Source organism: Typha angustifolia, chromosome 13 (assembly GCF_048772165.1).
Source record: "Typha angustifolia cultivar Huaian chromosome 13, ASM4877216v1, whole genome shotgun sequence".
NCBI classification, from domain to species: Eukaryota; Viridiplantae; Streptophyta; class Magnoliopsida; order Poales; family Typhaceae; genus Typha; species Typha angustifolia.
The window spans coordinates 16,965,577-16,985,783 of record NC_133251.1 but is presented as its reverse complement, the minus strand read 5'-3'; the positions used below and the strand labels follow the sequence as shown (position 1 = coordinate 16,985,783).

Genomic DNA, 20,207 nt, shown 5'->3' with positions numbered 1-20,207 from the left:
TCGATTAGGGGTTTCTCCATTCACACCCTATCTTTCACTATTTTACATTTGGATCCTTAGTACAGTTTACATTTTATTTTCAGAAAACACCCCCACCATTTAAGAATTCTTTCTTTCATTTCTTTACAGCAAATTTTATTAAAATATGGGTGTTTTTTTTAATATCATTATCTGTGTTTCCATGTCTGCACGTGCCTCTCACGTTCGCCGGTACCGGTTGTAACAAATGGACCAAACTCGTCTCTCTAATCTCACGCTTCATTTCTTAATCTCTACCCGCCATTAGCGTTCGTCTTCTCCCAGATTGGAGCTTTCGAATTCCGCGTGCTGTCCACCCATGGCGTCTACCGATCCCACGACTCCCAAGGTCGGCTACCGAAACCCTAACTCTAGTTTACTTTTTTCCTAGATCAGCCATTTCTTGAAGAATCCAGGGACTAATTTGTTGCAATTGAAACTTATATCATTCTAGTGAATTATTATGGTTTTATATTGACAGATGCATGCACTGTAACTGATGTCTCTTTTAGTTATAGTCCTATGCGTCAATTGTGGTTGTGGTATCTACTCTGGAGTTGAAATGGCTAGGGTTTTTAATTGTTCAGATTGGTCAGGACAATAGTAAGCCAAGATTTTTATTGAATCATTCTCGGGAGGATTGTATTGTTGCCTTCAAAGCATTACCTTGTGTAAGAAGTTATTCTTGGTGTCCTTAGGAGTGAGATAATATAGACCGTAGTCCAGCATGTAGTCATACGCCTTACTTTCCTGAACTTGTTGGTAAATTTCTCTATTGCTCGTCGTGCTTTTGTAGGTTGTTTAATTGGATGTCCTTTCGCAGAATAATCTTCACAGATGAATTGTGCTTATGTTTTGTGTATATAAAATAGTTGGATGCCCTTTTTTCTGCCTTTCTCTTTTTCTTATTGATTATTTTATAAAATGTTTGCAGTGGTTTTAGCTATCTTATGAAGCTCAACGAGCCCTTTTCCTCAATACTTGGGTTTAAGAAGGGTTTGGTTTTGTTTGTTCCTGTTATGGTGATGGGTTCTTCTCATGTTAATGGCAGGATGAACTAGAATCAGGAGATTCAAAACAAAGTACAGCGGATATAACAGAATTTGTGAGTTCCAAGATATTGACTTTACTCAGAAGATTTTTTTTTCATTCTTTTTTGCCCAAAAACTCTTGAAAAACAGAATGGATACAGATTTTGTATCTAATTTGAAAAAACAAAATTTTTTGCTCATCTGTCTTGTGAAATCGTTTTATAATTTGGAACTTGATCTTAGAAGAACTAAGCTTCTATTCTCTCTCTCTCCCTCTCTCTCTTTTATTTTCTTTTTTCGAGAAACACTATATGACAGTAATTCTGACTCTTGCTTTTCCAGGTACAAAATCTCCTTATGCAGATGGTGAGATTTCTTTTTTCCTCTCTTCATCCAGCATGTCTTTTATCAATACACACTTATGTGGGATGCTTTATGCTTAATATGTGAAAAATTTGCAGCAAACTAGATTCCAAGCAATGTCTGAGAGCATTCTTTCGAAGAATATCCTCATGAACAGCTTTGGTGATATGCACCTTACTCTTATAGGTTCATCTGTTATCACTGTCCTTCATTGTCTTAATGATTTCTGATGGGCAAAAATCTTATGAAGCATTTGATTTCACTAATTAAGTGTTTCTTCCATTTTTCCGTTCTTCCCTCTACGATAGTGAAAACTAAAAAGTTCGTTATTAGCTTCTCTCAAATATTCAGCCTTTATGTATGCTAGCTGACTTATCCATCTCCATGCATGCAGCACACTGATGGTCTATATTATTTATCAAGCTAAATTTTCCTTTTGGATTTCTTGGAGAAAGCAATAAGGCGTGATTAACTCTGTAAATGTCTATATTCTTCCCTTTTCCCTCACTTTTGGCAGAATTTGCTCTTTACATTTCTCTCTTTCTCTTGATTTTTATGAATGATTGGGGACCTTCATCCATTTTGAAGTTTTTAACTCTGCAAATGAATTATTCTTTTGTTTCTTAACACTATGGTGCACTAGATGAAATGGGAAGCCGCATCGATGATCTGGAACAAAGCATCAACGACCTAAAAGAGGAGATTGGGCCAGATAGTGGATCCAAGGTAAAGCCAGAAGAAAGCAAACATGCTGAAGGATCTGCATAAGACTGTTACAAATATCCAGTACCAGTGAGCTGAAATGGCATGGCCCTTTTAGCTTTTCTGACATTAAGTCCTCTTCTGGATCTCTAGATGTTGTCTAGATCATATTGATACTTAAGTTTGTCTAAGCCATTTAACCATAATTAGTTTCTCTCTTTTCAGCTATAACTTGTAACCTTCATTTACAAATTTTGATGTTTTCTCTTTTCTGTTGTAACTTGGAAACCTTATATACAAAATGCTATGATTCTCATCTGTTGTCATTTATGTTTATACCTGTTTGCCATTGTTGAGAATATATCATTTATCATTGAGCTTTTGCTTTTATTTATTACTCCCTTTTGCTAGAAGAGCCTTGTTAAAAAAACAAAAATATCCAATATGTATCAATCTATAGGTACTTCCTCTATGTATCTGCTTCAAAATTATATACATAGAGTATGGGTGTGGTCTTGGTTCTTTTGGGAAGGAATGATTTTTGACTGAAGAGAAACAAGCTAGAAGAATGGAAAGGAAAATGCCTTTGTGCTGGAGAGAATCTGAAATAACTAATCTTAGTAAAATGAAGAAATCTGTCTTCACTTCCATCCAAGCTTAGTTTGTATTCTTCACAACAATCTTTAAAGAAATTTCCCTCATAATGGGAAGATTTTTTCTAGTAAAAGGAAGGGCTGAGTTAGGTAGGTTTGACATGTCAGTTTATACCTTAGCACCATAATATATTGGTGCATAAGAAATGGCAGCACCTTATGAGAACTAAAGAACAAAGCAATCCAATTTATGATATTGCTTTGATTAGTCAGCATCATATTCTTAAATCTTCTTCAAAGTTGGAGGCCTGTTCTGGGCATATGCATTTCATTGATTGATTACCAGTTGCTGAAATCTATGCCTCAAGATGTTCAGATTGCATTTAGATTATAAGCTGCAACTAGAGAAAAATTATTCCAATTCAACTATACAAGTAATATAAAGTTGTATGTCTCTAGGTGTTTGAGTTGCCCACTGGAAAGCTGGATTGCCCAGCTAAGAGCAGATCTAGCCAGCAGATCTGAATCTAGAACTAGACTGTACTATAACATTAAGGTATTATTGACAGATTAGGAGGCAGTTTCCAGTCAGGTGCCTTGTCACATGACTGCCTTTAAAGTAGTATGAAAAGGATTGAGATTTGCACAGGAGTCAAAGATATATATGCATGGTTGTTCAAAAGGTTTAATGTTGTTCTCTGCCTTTTGTGTCTAAATCCATGTGGCCTTAGCTGTTATTAGTGCATACAAACATTGTTGCCTTTGTGCTTTACAACATGTGGAACATAAGACAGAAGTTAGAACTGTTGCTTTACAACCTAAGGTTGATCTAATTACCTTTACAACTATCTTCTCTTTACTCAAGCAATGCCTTTAAATTGTCTCATAACCATCTGTTAGCTCACATTTCATTCTTCCACCAGAGATAACCATGAAGAATACCATGCTCAGGATACTTTCTATTCTTTCTTCTTTGCTTCTGATCCTTCACATCCCCCTATGTGCTTCATCAGCTCTTTCTCTTGGAAGGGAAAATCTAAGAGGAGGAATTCAAGCAAGAAAGCTGCTGCAGAATTTAGATACAAGTTCTGCTCATCTGGGAGGAATCAGTACCGCATCGAAGTTAACGCAGAAGGCATTTGTTCAAAACCTGAAGAGGCTGCCGCCAAGCAAATCAAATCCATCTCATAACTAGTTATGAAGATTATAGGAAGATATAGGCAAGACAAATTGTGTTCTCTTCTCTTTTCAGTTTCTTGAAACCAGTTTTGTTTCATAGATTCTCACTTGTACTCTTGACATTCTAGCTTGTAGATAATGAATTGAAGCTGTAACTCGTACAATATATAGGTGAACTGATACCCTTGCTAGGGCACACAGGAATCACAGCTCTCTGTGTATGTCTGTTATGCCTTATCATTTGTTTCAGACAGAACAGGAATTAGACTAGGGACAATTTTATACTGAAATTGATTTGATAAAGGGCGCGAGGAAACTAGATTGATCTAGCTTGGATTGGTATGTGTACTTTTGTATGTATATGGCATCCATATGAGATTCCCTTTGCAGGATCTAGTGAGGAATAATAGAGAAATTTGCATGACTTGAATCTGCTGCATACACAGGTCCCTTCTCATTTTCTGTAAAAGAGAAGCGAGCAGAAATTCAGCAATATTACGACATTACACAACTCATTCAGGTGATGACGAAAAGGAGCCTGCTATACCCCTTCTCGAGTAGCAACGAAATCAGGACTACTTGGATCCATTCTGCAAAACTATATCTTAATCCACTGGACTCTAATTCGCCAACCAGATATGGGTGCTATTTAAACCTCAAGATTGCTGTAAATATGTTCACAATCGTTAGTGAAAGCCTTGATCCCTGTCGATCAAGAAGAGCAGCAGATTACCCAAGAACTATTTTTCTAGATGTCCAAGAATAAACAAATTATACCAAAAACACAAATGACTGTATGCATGGAAACACAACGACATGTAAAAACAGGCAGGAAACCAACTGTGTTATACTTGAAAAACGTTCAGCTTTCTGTGCACTTGAACATCTAATTCAGCACATAAAAAATCTGAATTTCTTTGACAATCTCAACTGGTGAACAAGCAATACACACCATCACCAGAATACTTCGTATGAACACTACTATACGTCAGGATTATATGTGATGATGAAGAAATCGGACTGTGAAAATACAAGAACCAAAATGTAAGGAGCACATTCATTACATTCTAACTAAAATCTAACGGAGGTCATTATGAAACTGTATGATTATACTCTTCAATAAATCCTTTAGCGCCTCCCAGTTTCCATTAAGTCTAGAATTGGGCTTGTATCTCGTATGCTGATCCCCGCATGACCTTCAGGTGAATCATAAACGGTATCCATCTCTTGTGGCCTCAAATTAAAAGAGTTTGTGGACACTTGACCATTATTGCGTGTATCTGCCAGCTGCTGAAAATATGCATGAGGCCACAAACCTGCAAGTAACAGGATTAAAAAGATTAAGGAGCAAAAATGGAAATATAATAATTAAACAAAGTTGCCTAACTTCACCGGTAAAAGCTCTCACACATTTAATATCATTTATATCCTCAGAGTCAATGAGAATTATTAGCGATGCATAGCTTATCACTGTCCATAAAAAGCTCCTAAAGGTTTCTAAAAAGGACTTTCCTAGGAACTCGCTCGTATATAACAAAAATCTGCACATGAATGTAGCCTGCTATGCTTATTCAAACCAACTGTGACAACATGAACCTGGGAGAAGAATGCTTATTACTAGTGATTGAAAGGCACTGGTCAAAGACATTCCTGCATTAGAATGTTATGGACAAGCAAATCTGCAGTAAAAACCAAATGCTCTGAATGATGATATTACCAATGAGTACTCAACTATTTAATATTCAATTGTTTCAACATATGGTTACATATCTGACGAAAATTTGAAGTTTATATTTGTTATAAGCTTCTTACAGTTTTCTCGTTGGTCTAAATGCATCTATATAGAGTTGAAAGAAGCTTACAGCTTTTAGTTAACTATTTATCTAGCGTGGTTCCAAAGTATGATGTTCTAAAAGTTTTAAGTAGACTTTATTTAGCCCCATTTAATTCCTATTTTCTATTATGTATTTTTATGCAGAATGGACTCTGCACATCCTATTATTTCTTATCTAATTATATGTGACTTATAGAGGCCACACAAAAAGGGGCTAACTTAAAGATACAATATTAATTGTCAGTCCACTACCTAAAAATTTAGGCTTCTGAGTCAATTAGTTATCTAACACTCTTAAATACCAATTAGAAGGGATACATATTACAACAGCCTTTGTGAGCCTAAATATTTTGCATATCATCCAATCGAGCATCCAAAACAATGATTTTTGCCTGCACATTGTAAAACAGTTAAAGAAAATAATACTTATCTAACTTAAATACTTCCAAACCATATATTTAGTCATGTCAGTTTACTATGCCCCTGAATTGTCAATTCTGAGAGAACTTGATGTTTGGTAAATCATGTCTCAGGATATTAATTTTCAATTAAGATGAATTATAAGGAGTAAGGAACATACCGTCCATGTCATAAGGGGCCGGAAAGAATTGCAGATAACAAAATGAAGCAACTGTTAGTCCTATAAAAATGAAGAAAAAGGATAACCATGAGAAGATGAATCACTGGAAGTATGCCAGATTAGAACAACTACAACAATGTAAGGTTTATTTCAGATGCCAACCTAGAAGACCTCCAGCAAACACATCTTGCCAATGATGCCAATAGTCATCCACTCGAGAAACTGCCACAAGGGCTGCAACAAGTAGTGGCAGAAACACAAGACAAAGTTTTGCAACATGGCCTCTACGATCAAAAACTGCAATTTTTCCAGCTAGATACCATGAAAGGAACCCTAGCCCAGCAAAAGACCCTGCAATAGAAAGGAAGCAGAAGACTTACATCTTTAAGGTCATATTACTGCAATCTCATTGAAACTAAAAAATTATTCCCTCCCAAATTCCCATTTGGTGCTAAACCGTGCTTATTACTCTTACAGTGCATTGCCATGCTCAATTGTTGGTAGCATAAATACAGTTGACAGCTCAGTATGATCTAGGGGACAAAAATGGCAGGGATAAATCTTCCCTATCTCGTTGCTTATCTAGTATATAAATGAGAAAAGAAAATTAACTCGATTACCATTTGGTTGCTGAATACTAGGATGTTTCATGATTACATTCACATTTTGATATAGAAGTGAAAGACAATTTCTCGGATAAAGTTATTGAACCATCTTAGTGGAACAGATTCTCTCCGACAAATGCCTTCCGATTTTCAATTACATCTACCTTAGAAGCTGTTCATACCATATGTACAAAACTTTTAGAGGAAAGGATAAACCAAGCTATTCCAGATTATTTCACAACAGAATATGTTGAAAGGTGCAGAATGGATATGAAAATACTATCCCTAGAGCAAGCTGATATAGGCACGGGGAAGGCCCGAAGACACAAATCAATATCTCAATTGTTTTTCGTACTATTATCAATTATTGTTCAGAATTTCTACCTGCATGCAGCACTTAGTAGAATCTAAATACGCTGCATGCATAGAGACAATTATTGCATAAAATAGTAATGTCAACAGTTAGCAATCCGAGAAAAGAGAAACAGCTAAAGAGAATACTTAAACAGTGTGAAAGCACCATGCCACTATAGCACTGAATACAGATGGTTATTTTGTAGCGTACATGAAGAATGTCCACTAGGAAAACTCTTGTGACCTTCCTTGATAACACTTTTCTCTCCATGACAGATAACATTTGTAGTCACATTATCGTAAACCTGGAAATGATGTTAATAAGTTTCAATTGCACCACCAAATAAAGGATAAATGAAAACTGACAAAGAAAATAAATTACAAAAAGAAATCAGTCATCAGCTAGGGGCTTACATCTTTCCCATCAGGGAAACAGCGCCAAAAGAAATCTGGTCGTGGTCGACCAACACCATCCTTAATTGCATCCGTTATGACTGCAGTTATAAGCACCGAAAACAGAAGGCCTGTTGCAAATGCATATTTCAGCACCAACAATTTCACATTATATGAAACTGTACCTACTCAAAGAAGCAGAACATGGAAATACCCAGTATGCCATGATGCAAATCATATACATTCTTCTTTTTGATATAAATTCCGACAAAGATTATAAAAGGTAATATGATTGCAATGACCTGCAACAGAAAAAGAAGAGATAATAATCAAAGTATTGCAAAATATGCATGAATATTACTAACTTGAAGCAGACATTTTTCTCATAATTTACTATACATGGAAGAGAAGCAAGAACACACCGGAACAGCCCAAAATGGCACTGTGTTACTTTTCAACGGATACCTCAGATCTGACATCATATCTCTCCCGACAAAGCGATGAAAAGGTTCTATTATGTTCAATAGTCCATCTGCTACTGCAAGAAGCACAAGTATAATCCAGTCATACATGTGGAATCTTGCTACTGTCCTTCCATGTGATCCTATAGTGTGAGCTCCCAACTGAATATCAGCCATCGCACCCTTCTGGAAGGTCAATGGATTAACATTACCAGTCAGAAGGATCGTAAATGTTTCCAAAAAAATTTGTCATTACAAGAAATGAATATATGTCCAAAAGAAATAAATAAAGAGATGAACCTCATTTGATTATGATTAAAAGAATAAAACCTATCAATCTGGTATGAGAACAAGCACGGGTCATCAACAATGGTAGATTACAAGCTGCAGCGATCATATGCCAATAGAGCTGTCTTAATCGAAGTACACTAATGAGATATACAAGCATAGGAAGTTTCTTATACTGAAACCTTAGACCATTAGTGGAATCAATATATTGAACAAAAATGGTAACAATATTTTCTCCTATTACTAACTATCCTTTTATTTGGATATTCCATAATCATACAATAAAAGTTTCCTCTATATGTTTCCACACCAGAAACCCAGTGATTGTAGATTCCTACAGCATACAGTTCCATTCCTTTTAAGTGATAACGAGAATACAATGTCAAGAGCGTTCATAAGAGCCCGATTTATGAAAAGAACCCCCTAAAAAACCAGTAAACGGCATTAACTTCCATAAATTCAAGAGAATGTTAGATGGAAAAAGAGAAGACAGAAGAACCGAATCATGAAGACGAAATTACTTAGTACAAAAATTGACGAAAAAGAGTAAGCATTTCGAAAAGAGAACGTACAAGCAAAGAATCGAGGAGAGGCGAACCCTCGCAGCCGTTCGAGATCGAGCTCTCCACCTCTTCCTCCTCTACTAACAGCATAAGCAACACACGACAACCAAGAACGCCAGATAAGATTAAAGCAAAAGGCGAAGGCAAGCGACAAAGCGAAGAAAAGAGAAAAGCGTTTCTCTACTCACCTCAGATCTCGGAAGAGAAATTCTTAGGAGACTTCAGACGAGGAGAAGAAGAAGAAGAAGAAGAGGGAGCGAGAAGGGGAAAAAGGAAGAGAGAGAGAGAGAGAGAGAGAGAGAGAGAGATTTAAAATAGAAGAGCGTAATGACGAGGAACCCGATGTGCTTAGTCCCTAATCAACTCAAGTCAAATCAAATTGTCCGTGCTTAGAGAAAAAAGAAATTTACTATTTTACCCCTAATCAGGGAGACGACGAAAAAAAACTCCAAAAATGGAGTGGGGGAGGACAGCGTGGAAACAGATCGATCCGATCCGGATGGAGTTTTGAAACGATTGGTTAGCCGCGCGGCTAATGTTGTTCGTGTCTGAGGTCATCGCTCTCTTAGTATCACCGGTCGGTGACCATAGGATTTTGGAAGGTCCTTTTTTTTTTCAAGGAATTATTTATTTTTTTATTATCCATATAAATCTCTTTAACTTATAAAATTATGTACGAAGGCCTCTCAAGTAAAAGAAAAGGTAACTAAATGGATTTCTCTGAACTAAATTCTTTTTTTTATTTTAAATTAAAGAGTCTATATGGTAAAAAAAATTCAGATAATATATATAAAAAATAGTAGAGGGCTAAGTTAATTAACTCTTTTTTTTTTAATATAAAAGAGATGAATCAGCTAAGGTGTTCGCTAGTTGTAGAAATACAAGGTACCTAGTCAATTGGCAGGCTGCCTAGTCCACAAAAAGTATGAAGTATCTATGAAACCCTAGAACAAACTTTATTCAAAAGGGAATATTACATTTCAGACCTTTCAAAAAAATATATATTACATTTCAGTCCCTGGCATGTCGATATGAAATCACTATCAAAGAATTGACTGGGAAGTGAAAGAAGTCAAATTTCAAATGCTTCAAATAAGTTAGATGGGTGTGGACTGTGGTCGCCGCATGCGTCTCGTTGGACCGACCAAACTAAACACGCGAATGAGATCCCCTGCAATGCTCGATGCAAGAATTTGTTGCGAATCTATAGCAGCAAAAGTAAAAGGGTTAATTACATATTGAAGTATAACTTTCAAAAAGGAAAGAGAGAAGGACAAACACAACCCCATATTAGAAATTCTGATACAAATAAGTTTGAAAATTTAACTAACTTAATAGATGGATAAAAATATTCTTTTATCTCTTTCCCATATCATTTCACGTTTATTGACACCCCTAGGTATGTGTCCATTCTTTTCTTAATGGGATGAAACTAATACAGAGTGATAGTTGAGGGGATTAATTAACCCAAAATGAAAGCCCATAATATGGTATTAAATTACCTGATGACCAACATGATCACATGGATTAGGTAGAAGAGGAAGCTCTTCTGCTGAGTGCACAGATTAACCGAACGTTCCTAATCCCAGATTCTGTCAATATTATATATGCCAAGACTTGAGTTTCAATTGCATACCGAAGGTGCAGCAGTTATGACAAGCTTACCAACTGCAGAAGGTAAAGGGCATCAAAGACCAGCATATCCACAGCCATGTTCAAAGAATTGCAACAAGATTGTATGGAGTTGTTAGAACAAAAACCGATATATTGCATAGCTGCAGTTCTCAAGCAGGCGAAAAATGGTACAACTTTTCCTTGCTGTTAGTGTCGGACTATTTCTAGTTAGTACTTACAATTCAAAACTGTTTTCAGAATTCAAGAGCCAAATTGTCAACATTGAATTCAGCATAGGTCATTTCATTTGGCTGCATATTTCTAGCTCCTGTAAGGCTACTAAAAAGCAACTACCTGCAAGTGAAAGAAGCTGAGAAACACGTTGGTGATCTCCTTGTTGGTCTGGTCAACCTGTTCGCCTCCCACCAGATTCCAGATCAAATGTTCCGTTTCCGGGTGCTTGAGATGATGCGGTCGTATTACTAGTTTCAGCTTGCTGATTTGCAGCATTAGCTGCAATGCTGCAGCTGCGCGCCTCTTCCAGCATGTGGAAATAAGCGTATGGCCCCCAGCCTATGTAGCAAAGATTCATAGAACTAGATGTGAGATCTCAATAAGCCTTCACTGGGCAGTCAGGAACAAAATCATGAGTTAATGAAACATATAAACAGATAAAACAAATAACTAAAAATACGGAACCAATTCACAAACTTGAACTGATTTCAGGATTTACTGAAGCACAAGTCATTCCAAGATCACGTAGAAGCAAGTCACATCACTCAGTTTTGATCAACTAGAGAAGCTTAAGATGAATACTTGACTGCTTGCAATTAAAACAGTCAATAATATAATGTTTAAGAGAATATTTGTGTTACCATTAGCATGATACGGAGCAGGGAAGAATTGCAAATAACAGACTGTAGCAACTATACTGCCTGCAAAGATATAGAGCAAGATGTGATGAAGCAAATAATTCAGAATTACATAATTGTTAACTTTCACTAGATATCTAAAGAAATACAGACCCAGAAGACCACCAGCGAGGACATCTTCCCAGTGATGACGATAATCATCCAACCGAGATATCCCAACAAGTGATGCAAGAAGTAGAGGAAGAAGTACGATGCAAAGTTTTGCCACATGACCCCTGCGGTCAAACACTTTGATTTTCCCTGATAAGTAAAGTGCTAGAAAGCCAAGACCTGCAAAGGAACCTGTACCAAAAACCAGATTTGGTTAGATATGTCCTTTCTCTGTTGATTAGTCAATAGGAGATTCTTCATTCTTCTAAACCTAACTTAGACTCCTTGTAATAGGACCAGATATGTTCATATGAATCACAATGAGAATGGACGTGGATATTGACAAACAAATTTATCTGCAGTGCAAAGAGAAATACTAAAATGGAAGGCCTTCTGCAAGTAAGACGGAACTATTGTCAATTGTACAACAGTAATTTAATTAGGAAACTAATACAGAAGCAATTCTATCTGCCGGGGAGAATAGTTTCAGAGGCCTGTCCCATTGTTCTTATTTTCTCATCATATCACAATGACACCACTCTCAAACTGCAGAGTAAGTTTGAGTCATATCTACAAAAGGTCATGTAAGAGACAGCTCTTGCTGACTATCCATGGAGAAGGCAGAAAGTCAGATGTGAACAAATGGATGCAATTAAAGAATTCATAATAGACAATAACCTATAAAAAGCATTTCCGTGCGATAGGCAAAAGAAAAATGGAGTAGCTTACATGAAGTATGACCACTAGGAAAACTCTTGTGGCCCTTCTTTATGAGCAAACTATCACCATGACAAATAACATTTCCTGTGACTTGATCATACAACTGAAAGAGTTGCAAACAAGAGACTACAGTAAGTCGTCAATACATTAAGAAAAGAAATGGTCATAAAGACCTCATAACCATAGATTTTAACGTTGAATTATCAACAACCAAACCTCTTTTCCATCAGGGAAGCAGCGCCAAAAAAAATCAGGCCTCGGTCGTCCAACTGCTATCTTGATTGCGTCAGTTATAACTCCAGTTATCAGCCAGGAGAACAAGGTGCCTAACACAGAATTCCAAATGAGGTTAAATTCATTCTTATGCTTCATGCTGTCAAGTTATAAAACTCACAAATGGAATTATTAAGAGACAAGAAGATGAAATTGGAATACCTAGTGTAGCATTATGCAAATCATAAACATCTTTCCGGTATAGATATAAAGTGATGAAAATGACCAGTGGTAACAGGACTGCAATTATCTAACCAGTCAAGAAAGAAAAAGTATCAAGACAAATATGCTTGCAGACAAATACAATTCCTAGAACATCTGAAAAAATGAAATAGACATACTTACTAAAACAGCCCAGAATGGTATAGTGTTACTTTTATGTGGGTACTTGAAGTCTGTCATCATACCCTTCCCAACGTAACGGTAGAATGGATGACTAAAATCCAAAACAGTCAGTGCAACAATAAGCAAGGCAATGATGAACCAATCATACTTATGTGTCTTTGCCAATTTAACACCATGAGACTGCACTGTGTGTGTAGTAACTTGAGCTTCACTCATACTTTCCTGCCGGTGTGCAAAAGAACAAGAATATTTAAATTGAATGTCTATATCAGTGCAACTAAGAATCTAAATAGTCATACTAATCACAAAATAATAATAATAATAATAATTTTAAAAAATTATAAATCACACTCTATATTTTATCTATTTTATAATTTACACTCAATCTCTAAGGATTTTGTAACCTGATCATCATTTTTATCTGATTCTCACTTAACATCTTAATATTATTTTAACTAACAGACATCGATCATATTACTAAAATATCCCTCTCATCTTTTCTACCTTCCAAGACAAGGGTAATTTAAGTATTTAAAGATAATTTTATATATTATAACTGAATATTTTTTCACCGACACTGTCTAAATTAACCCAGAGTATTAAATAAGAATATGAGGGGTCGAGTTACAAAATCTAAAGGAGAAATGTGAATCATAAAATAGATAAAATATACAGTGTAATTTGTAAAATTCATAAATTTTTTAAAAAAAAACTCCGGAAGAATACATAAAAGAGAACAATAACTATAATAAATGAACTTTGAAGATACATGACATTTCTCTAAAAATCACATGATTAACTACTAAAACAAGGAATGAGGAAAAAATTTCATGTTACAAGGAAACGTAGATAGCATGTCAAGAATAAAATTCTAGCCCTAGATGCTCTACATGCAAACCAGAAACGCTTTTGCATTCTTATTATGCCCCAACCATCCAAAGAAAATTGAACAACAAAATTATGCAGCCTTACACAACTCAAAAGCTTAGAAACCAGAAACCCAACATAAGGAATCGGATTAACCCGAGCTCAAAACTTACCCCTTTCCGAGGGGTTAGCAGCCGAAAGTATAGCATCGAAACTTTTCTCTTCCTTTTAGATAAAAAGTAGCTCTCGAGTTCAACTTATAAGCAAGAAACAGAATGGAAGTAATGGTTCCGAGAAGATGACGAAATTGGGAGGAAGAAACAAAGAAAGGAGAGACGCGTACCGAAATCTAATCCTGGAGACGAACGAGACGCTTCGCTGATCTTCGAGGAGAGAAGCGGCGTCGCAACCGCCTTTGTAGCGTGCGAGGGAGGGAGGGAAGAGAGGAGGATGAGCCGCATGCGGTTCGGGAAGGTAAGCGGGTCGGATTCGGTTTCATGCAAAGGATCCGACTATGCAAAGCTTTGCGGATTATGAGGAATATTTCACGACATAATTCGAAATACTCTTTTGCAAATATTTTGAAAAAGGAGCCTATTTATTATTTGCAAAAAGAACCTAACAAATACACTGTTGATCATCACGGTATTAATTTAGACAAATAATTAAATAAGAACTATTAATTTCTTTTTTCTAATTGAATGATTAAAATTAAATAATACTAAATAAAATTAACTAAAAGTATCAGTCACCTTTCTAAATTGTAAGGATAAAATTAATAATAAATTGATGAAAGTTAACACTGAAGATAAGCAATAAAAAAATACTTAATTTTTAAATTTTTTTATCAATTAATCTAGTCACATATATAAATATTTTATATACCCTTTAATTTATTAACAGATAAAAATTTAATATTTTATATACCCTTTAATTTATTAACAGATAAAAATTGTTTTTAATAACTAATTAGTTAGTATGGAATCATACTTTGTTGGATGCTCCTCCTTACACGTCAAGAATCACCGACATAAAGAAGAAAGAAAAATAAAAATCACCGACGCCTCTCGTATATAATTCTTCAATGTTTAGAATCATAGGTAGTGAGTTGCGTATCGAGTCAATTAACCAAACTAGAAACAAACAACCCATCATTAGACTATTAGTAGAAGGCCACAAATAGTTCTCGAATATAAAGACGTACACAACCACATAAGCCTAATTAATGCACTTCCATCCACATGAAAACAGTGCCATAAAACCAACCATATGCTAAACTATCAATGCCTTTTTATCATATCTCACTACTAGATCCCTCGAGATTTCTTTGATTTCATGTCACACAAAATCCTCAAGCCTATAATCACAAGCTTTACCAATCAAAATCCAGGTACCAAGATATAATAATCTCTAATATATGACCAAAACATGAACCATTGACTCGTGTGTAATAAGCTATCTGGTTCTAATTACTACATACATTCACAACAAAAATGCAACTTCAAGGATCACAACTACTTGAACATAATCCCGATAAATTTTGAGACTTATGAATGGAACTAGTAGAAGAAAAAATATTCAATAAAACTGCTACAAATCAAGCTACTCTCAGAACTTCTCATAGCTAAAGCACAAATGTGAAGAATAAAACAGCATTAATGTCTACAAAGATTCTAATATACATGAAAATGAAATCTACAATGTGAGGAAGAATTGTCGTTGAAAAAAAGAAAAGAAAAAGAAAGCCACAGTCATAGGAAGTAAGGAACTCCAGTCCTTGGTCCCCTCATCTGATTGTTCTCCTCTGTTTCGGTAAAGAATTTCACCTCCCTCTCCTGTCATTGATTATGAAAATACAATAAAAAGAACTTTGGTTACACCTTTTTCTGCAATGTGCAAAATGGATGTGCAAAATAAAATTGAAAACTACAGCAGGATATTTCATTAAAACTTAACAAATATAGTGTGGACAATAGTTATGCTCTTACTGTTCCACGTCTAAAAGACAAAGAAGCATACAATTATAAAGTGCCAGTACACATGAGAGGATGGCTAGATGTAAAGAGATACACATAACCACGACATGGAAGTGATGTGTTTTCATACCATATTCTCATTGAAGCTCAATATAGAAGCCACATTGCCACACCTGTAACAGTAGTTAGGTGCAGACCATACCTGAATAAACCAAGAGTAAAATAGTTAACTCTCAGGTATTAGAGCATGGTAAGCATGATCAATTTGAACAAAATCAACAACGATAAAGAAAAATAAGATCACAAACAAATCCCAAGGAACATTGGGCACACATTTGTGGAGAACTCTATATAAGGCTAGTTAAAACTCACAGTAACAAGGCCTTTGTCTTGAAACATGTATTTCAGACCTTCTTGGACAAGTTGGTGAGCCCGACAAACTAGATCGAGATTGTTTATGTGGTTGAACTGCTCAAAAGAATATGCAACCTTTGGTAAGCAGCAGCCGATAATAAAATTCAAATCGGGAAACTAAAACATACTTGTATACCTCATCTGTCACCTTAGACCCAAAAAGCCAACCAGCTCCGCGAGGACTGACAGCCCATGTTTCAATCTCTTCAGGATCACTCCACATGAGGTCACAAAAGGGGCCCTCGTGAGGAATTTCACAATTGCGATCAATAATACGTATCTGTTTGTTGGACAAGGATATAGAACGAGAAGCTGTAAGGAGATGAACAGTAGTCTGATCTGAAACATTTCTTTATACATTCACCAGACAATATAATGAAAGATTGAGTCAATTAGTAAGATATACAAGCACTAAACTATCTTCTGTCATCATTACCAATGTTCAATTAATCCAAATGGCATCCACATAATAGATGCAATCACGTAATAAGGAAGTCAATTTATCCCTTGACAATCAAATTGATGAAATGAACAAATGCTTGCATTGGTTACATGCTCCTATTATGCCCACAAAACAGACGGAGATCTTCCGGAAATATTTAAGGTCCAAACTGAACACTTGCAATTAACGATCAGATCTGAATTAAACTGTAACACTAGAATGTCTAAAGTATTTGAAATCCGATTATTATATCACTAAGATATCTAAAAAGACTAAAATACTGATTAAACTGAGACAATGCTAAACAGTAACAATTGAACTAGTCTGACAAAATTTAGATATGATCCCAAAACTTGATCTAGAAGAAGAACTGTCCCAGCCCAAGAAAACAAAAAAGATCTTGAGACACCAATCCTGAGTATCAGTTTTCAACTGAAAAGCTAAGAAAATCCATACCTGATCAATTGTTCGTACATCAGGTGATAGACCACCATGGACGCAAAGCACCTAAAATTGACAAGTTGATATTAGGAAAGAAAAGAGAAACAGTTGTTTAGGTGCAGCAAAATGGCTTACAGTTCCATCTATAATTGCTGACAGAGTAAGATAGTCAAAAACATCAGTGCAATAACGCCAAGCATTAGCATTTCCGTACTTTCTCTGACACTCATCATAAAATCCATACACCTGAAAGAATTCAAAGGTACTCATCAAAGTACAGCATGTGGAAGGCACCTCATTTTCTTATCTTATGTATATTCATATTGGGATTGGGAGATAAACATAGAGGGATAAGGAATTAAGACTAATATAACAACTACTACGAAAAGTTCCAAAAGGAAACATAGAGGTGTACTTTCGATTAACTCTTGAATAGTAACGTCAGACATGAGTTGTGATACCCATAACATCAGCACATATGAAGTGCAATGTGATACGCGAACCCTGTAATCATCTTAAAAAGCATTTTGAGACTAACATAGATGGTATCTGCTTCCATCTAGGATTCAATAGCACAAGCTCCTAAGTCCATAGAAAATGTTGATGTCACATTTATGGAAACAAATCACGGAATCATATTAGCAATTCCAGGTCTCCAACCAAAAACCATAACAGTATGCTATCACAAAGCAACAAATAGAATTATAAGGAATTCCAGGTTAAAACATGAAACTGAATAGGACATCAATATAACATTCTATTCATGAGGTTTAGGATTAAATTCAGAATTAGAGAAAATAACAAGTAGATAGTCGCCAATGACTGTTGAGTTTAGATCTATGATCTGCCATGCTTTGAGATTGGTGGTTCAGTCCTGCCGAGCATTCCCAAGTATTTTTGCTAGGCAAGTAAAAGTATAAAAAATTTTAACATATAAAGACAGATCAGTATAATTAGCAAAGCTAGCACATAAGCAGGGAAAAGAAATATCCACATCATAAAGTGTAGCAACAAATAGCTAAAAGACAAGATAATCAACACTTGAAGGAGAACCAAAAGCTACAAAAGAAAGCCTCATGGAACCATGCTATACACTCCCGAATTAACCTATGAAACAAAATATGATGCATTCAAAAGAAGAATAAAAACCCCATAAAGTTATATCAAGAATGTTCTTACTAATTAACAGTGGAATTAGAAATCTGGTCATATAGGTAAATGATGCATCATCCATAGTGAGAAGTAACAAATAGTATTTGTTTAGCAAACCATCATCTGCAGTTTAGGCTTAATATTGTTCTTATAGCTATAAATCTCCAAAGATCACAATAAAGATTGACACAAATAAGTTATTAACTGAACTTATGCAATAAACAAGAGCATACCTGTGTCAATTGCCTGCTTTCATGATTTCCGCGCAAAAGGGTTATATTTGCAGGGTACCTAACGTGAACATTGAGCCCAAAATACGGTCAAAAAGTGGTGCTAAACAAGGAAAGGAAGGTGCTATATAAAATAAGGTAGAGACATCACAATAACAAAAGTGATGGAGTGGACTAAATTGTCCGCAGAAAGTACTTTACTGTTTTTCAAGGAAAGGAAGGTGCTTCTAAGGTGAATGCTAAGGTGTTCCTTACAGGACATGGAAGATTATTCCCAAGCCTCAAGAAATTGACAAGATATTGTGCTTTGTCATCTAGTTATATTTTTCCAAATGAAGTTTCTCATGGAACTTAGAAATTACCACATAGATTATCTTTATTAAAATCAAAGGGCACGGGAAATAGCTAGAAAAAGGCAAAGAGAGATCATTCGTAATTGTCATGTACTAATATACCTGGCTTTCAGAAGTAAAAGAATTGTGAAAACCTCCAAACTGTTATATCCACGATCTACAAAGTCACCCTAGTAACATTGTCATTGTTAGATTAACAATGGTGATTGTGAAATAAAAGAATCCAATCAATTCTGTATTTGAAAAGTTTCTCACCATAAAAATATAATTTGTTTCAGGAACATGACCGCCAGTTTGGAATAGCTTCATCAAATCGTGGAACTGCCCATGGATGTCACCGCAAACAGTCACAGGACTATTGACGGGCTGGACATTTGATTCCTCGATAAGAATCTCTTTCACCTGAATACATTTTTCAATATGATGATCTCAATCTTGCCCACAAAACCCAAAGATTTTCGACCAAGAATACGTACAAAAACCTAAAGTCCCGAACAAAACTCTAACCCACCAAAGGAGTTGATATAGAAAAGAGAGAGTAGTACGTATTCGCAGAGGAGTTGGAGCTCGTCTTCCATGAGATGCTGGCCTTCCTTGACCTTGGAGATCCATAGATCCAAATCCATTGGCGAACAAGAGACGACGAGGAATAGATGAGGATTTATTCGCTAGACCGCACGTTCTTGGATCCAGAGAGCGAAGGAGAGAAGAGAGAGAGAGAAAGGGAGACGGATTCGATTGAGATAGGGGTTTAAGGGCGAAATCTTTTGAGATATCTAAGGAGAGAAGGATGACCTCGTTGTCGCTTGGGAACTCGATCGCAAAACCTCACCCCTTTCTTCTTCGACCTCCACCTCTCTCCTCTCTAATGTCTTCTTTGGTTGCAAATGGAGAATAGCGGACGAATAGTTATCGGGATATTTAAGAATAAATAGCATAACAAAAGCCCACGTTTGGCCCGGCCCATTAATTTAACTTATTTTATTATTTAATTATAAATATATAATAATTATTTTTAGTAAATTTATCTAAAATTTTATATTTAATTACTAAAATATAAATAAGTATATTAAAATTGCTTAAAAAATATGCATAGTTTCGTTACACATCTCTACTTATAATAATGAGATTTTATACATAACATGTGAAGCTTAAGTGACTTCTATTTTATACAAAATATCTCTTATGTACAAATCAAAAACCATAAGAAGAACGTCAAGCTTGGGTGTTCTCAAATCTTTATTTCTTTTGTTTTCTTTTACTATGGGAAATAATTTCTTAATGTTTCATTTGACCCAATCTTAGACAAATGCAATACAAATAATTATGCTTGTAGAATAATAAACGAAACTATATATATATATATATATATGAAATGCACACTCTTACTGTCC

General features: G+C 35.6%; 4 protein-coding genes across 10 annotated transcripts; 1 reads left to right on the top strand and 3 right to left on the bottom strand.

Annotated features, from left to right (window-relative positions):
- Nucleotides 1–215: 215 nt before the first annotated feature.
- LOC140773542 (uncharacterized) lies at nucleotides 216–2,444 on the top strand. Its single transcript, XM_073116153.1, has 5 exons — nucleotides 216–367; nucleotides 1,070–1,123; nucleotides 1,392–1,415; nucleotides 1,511–1,553; nucleotides 2,053–2,444. Exons 1-5 carry the CDS (start codon nucleotides 338–340, stop codon nucleotides 2,178–2,180), a joined length of 279 nt encoding a protein of 92 aa, XP_072972254.1. The 5' UTR covers nucleotides 216–337; the 3' UTR covers nucleotides 2,181–2,444.
- Nucleotides 2,445–4,776: 2,332 nt separating this feature from the next.
- Nucleotides 4,777–9,278, bottom strand: LOC140773541 (lipid phosphate phosphatase 2-like). Of its 4 annotated transcripts, none has more exons than XM_073116150.1 (9): nucleotides 9,153–9,278; nucleotides 8,974–9,044; nucleotides 8,075–8,299; nucleotides 7,867–7,954; nucleotides 7,674–7,783; nucleotides 7,471–7,564; nucleotides 6,463–6,651; nucleotides 6,301–6,360; nucleotides 4,777–5,202 (listed from the first exon to the last, which is right to left on the bottom strand). In XM_073116150.1, the coding sequence occupies exons 3-9, from the start codon at nucleotides 8,288–8,290 to the stop codon at nucleotides 5,015–5,017; spliced, it is 945 nt and encodes a 314-aa protein (XP_072972251.1). In that variant the 5' UTR covers nucleotides 8,291–8,299; nucleotides 8,974–9,044; nucleotides 9,153–9,278; the 3' UTR covers nucleotides 4,777–5,014. The 4 variants fall into 4 exon arrangements, with proteins under 4 accessions (XP_072972251.1, XP_072972252.1, XP_072972249.1 ...); XM_073116151.1 differs by having other exon boundaries at nucleotides 8,075–8,296; XM_073116148.1 differs by having other exon boundaries at nucleotides 8,974–9,041.
- Nucleotides 9,279–9,949: 671 nt separating this feature from the next.
- On the bottom strand, nucleotides 9,950–14,360 carry LOC140774048 (putative lipid phosphate phosphatase 3, chloroplastic). 3 transcript variants are annotated; one of them, XM_073116883.1, is made up of 11 exons: nucleotides 14,149–14,360; nucleotides 13,979–14,061; nucleotides 12,939–13,160; nucleotides 12,756–12,843; nucleotides 12,537–12,646; nucleotides 12,330–12,423; nucleotides 11,604–11,792; nucleotides 11,454–11,513; nucleotides 10,630–11,151; nucleotides 10,467–10,556; nucleotides 9,950–10,168 (listed from the first exon to the last, which is right to left on the bottom strand). In XM_073116883.1, the coding sequence occupies exons 1-9, from the start codon at nucleotides 14,264–14,266 to the stop codon at nucleotides 10,985–10,987; spliced, it is 1,131 nt and encodes a 376-aa protein (XP_072972984.1). In that variant the 5' UTR covers nucleotides 14,267–14,360; the 3' UTR covers nucleotides 9,950–10,168; nucleotides 10,467–10,556; nucleotides 10,630–10,984. The 3 variants fall into 3 exon arrangements, with proteins under 3 accessions (XP_072972984.1, XP_072972983.1, XP_072972985.1); XM_073116882.1 differs by having other exon boundaries at nucleotides 10,467–11,151; XM_073116884.1 differs by lacking the exon at nucleotides 13,979–14,061 and having other exon boundaries at nucleotides 10,467–11,151; nucleotides 14,149–14,282.
- Nucleotides 14,361–15,320: 960 nt separating this feature from the next.
- LOC140774881 (phytochrome-associated serine/threonine-protein phosphatase) lies at nucleotides 15,321–19,701 on the bottom strand. 2 transcript variants are annotated; one of them, XM_073118054.1, is made up of 11 exons: nucleotides 19,609–19,700; nucleotides 19,359–19,495; nucleotides 19,069–19,215; nucleotides 18,916–18,983; nucleotides 18,464–18,521; nucleotides 17,214–17,324; nucleotides 17,094–17,144; nucleotides 16,332–16,475; nucleotides 16,154–16,249; nucleotides 15,912–15,983; nucleotides 15,321–15,640 (listed from the first exon to the last, which is right to left on the bottom strand). In XM_073118054.1, exons 2-11 carry the CDS (start codon nucleotides 19,437–19,439, stop codon nucleotides 15,557–15,559), a joined length of 912 nt encoding a protein of 303 aa, XP_072974155.1. In that variant the 5' UTR covers nucleotides 19,440–19,495; nucleotides 19,609–19,700; the 3' UTR covers nucleotides 15,321–15,556. The 2 variants fall into 2 exon arrangements, with proteins under 2 accessions (XP_072974155.1, XP_072974154.1); XM_073118053.1 differs by having other exon boundaries at nucleotides 19,359–19,701.
- Between the last annotated feature and the right edge of the window lie 506 nt (nucleotides 19,702–20,207).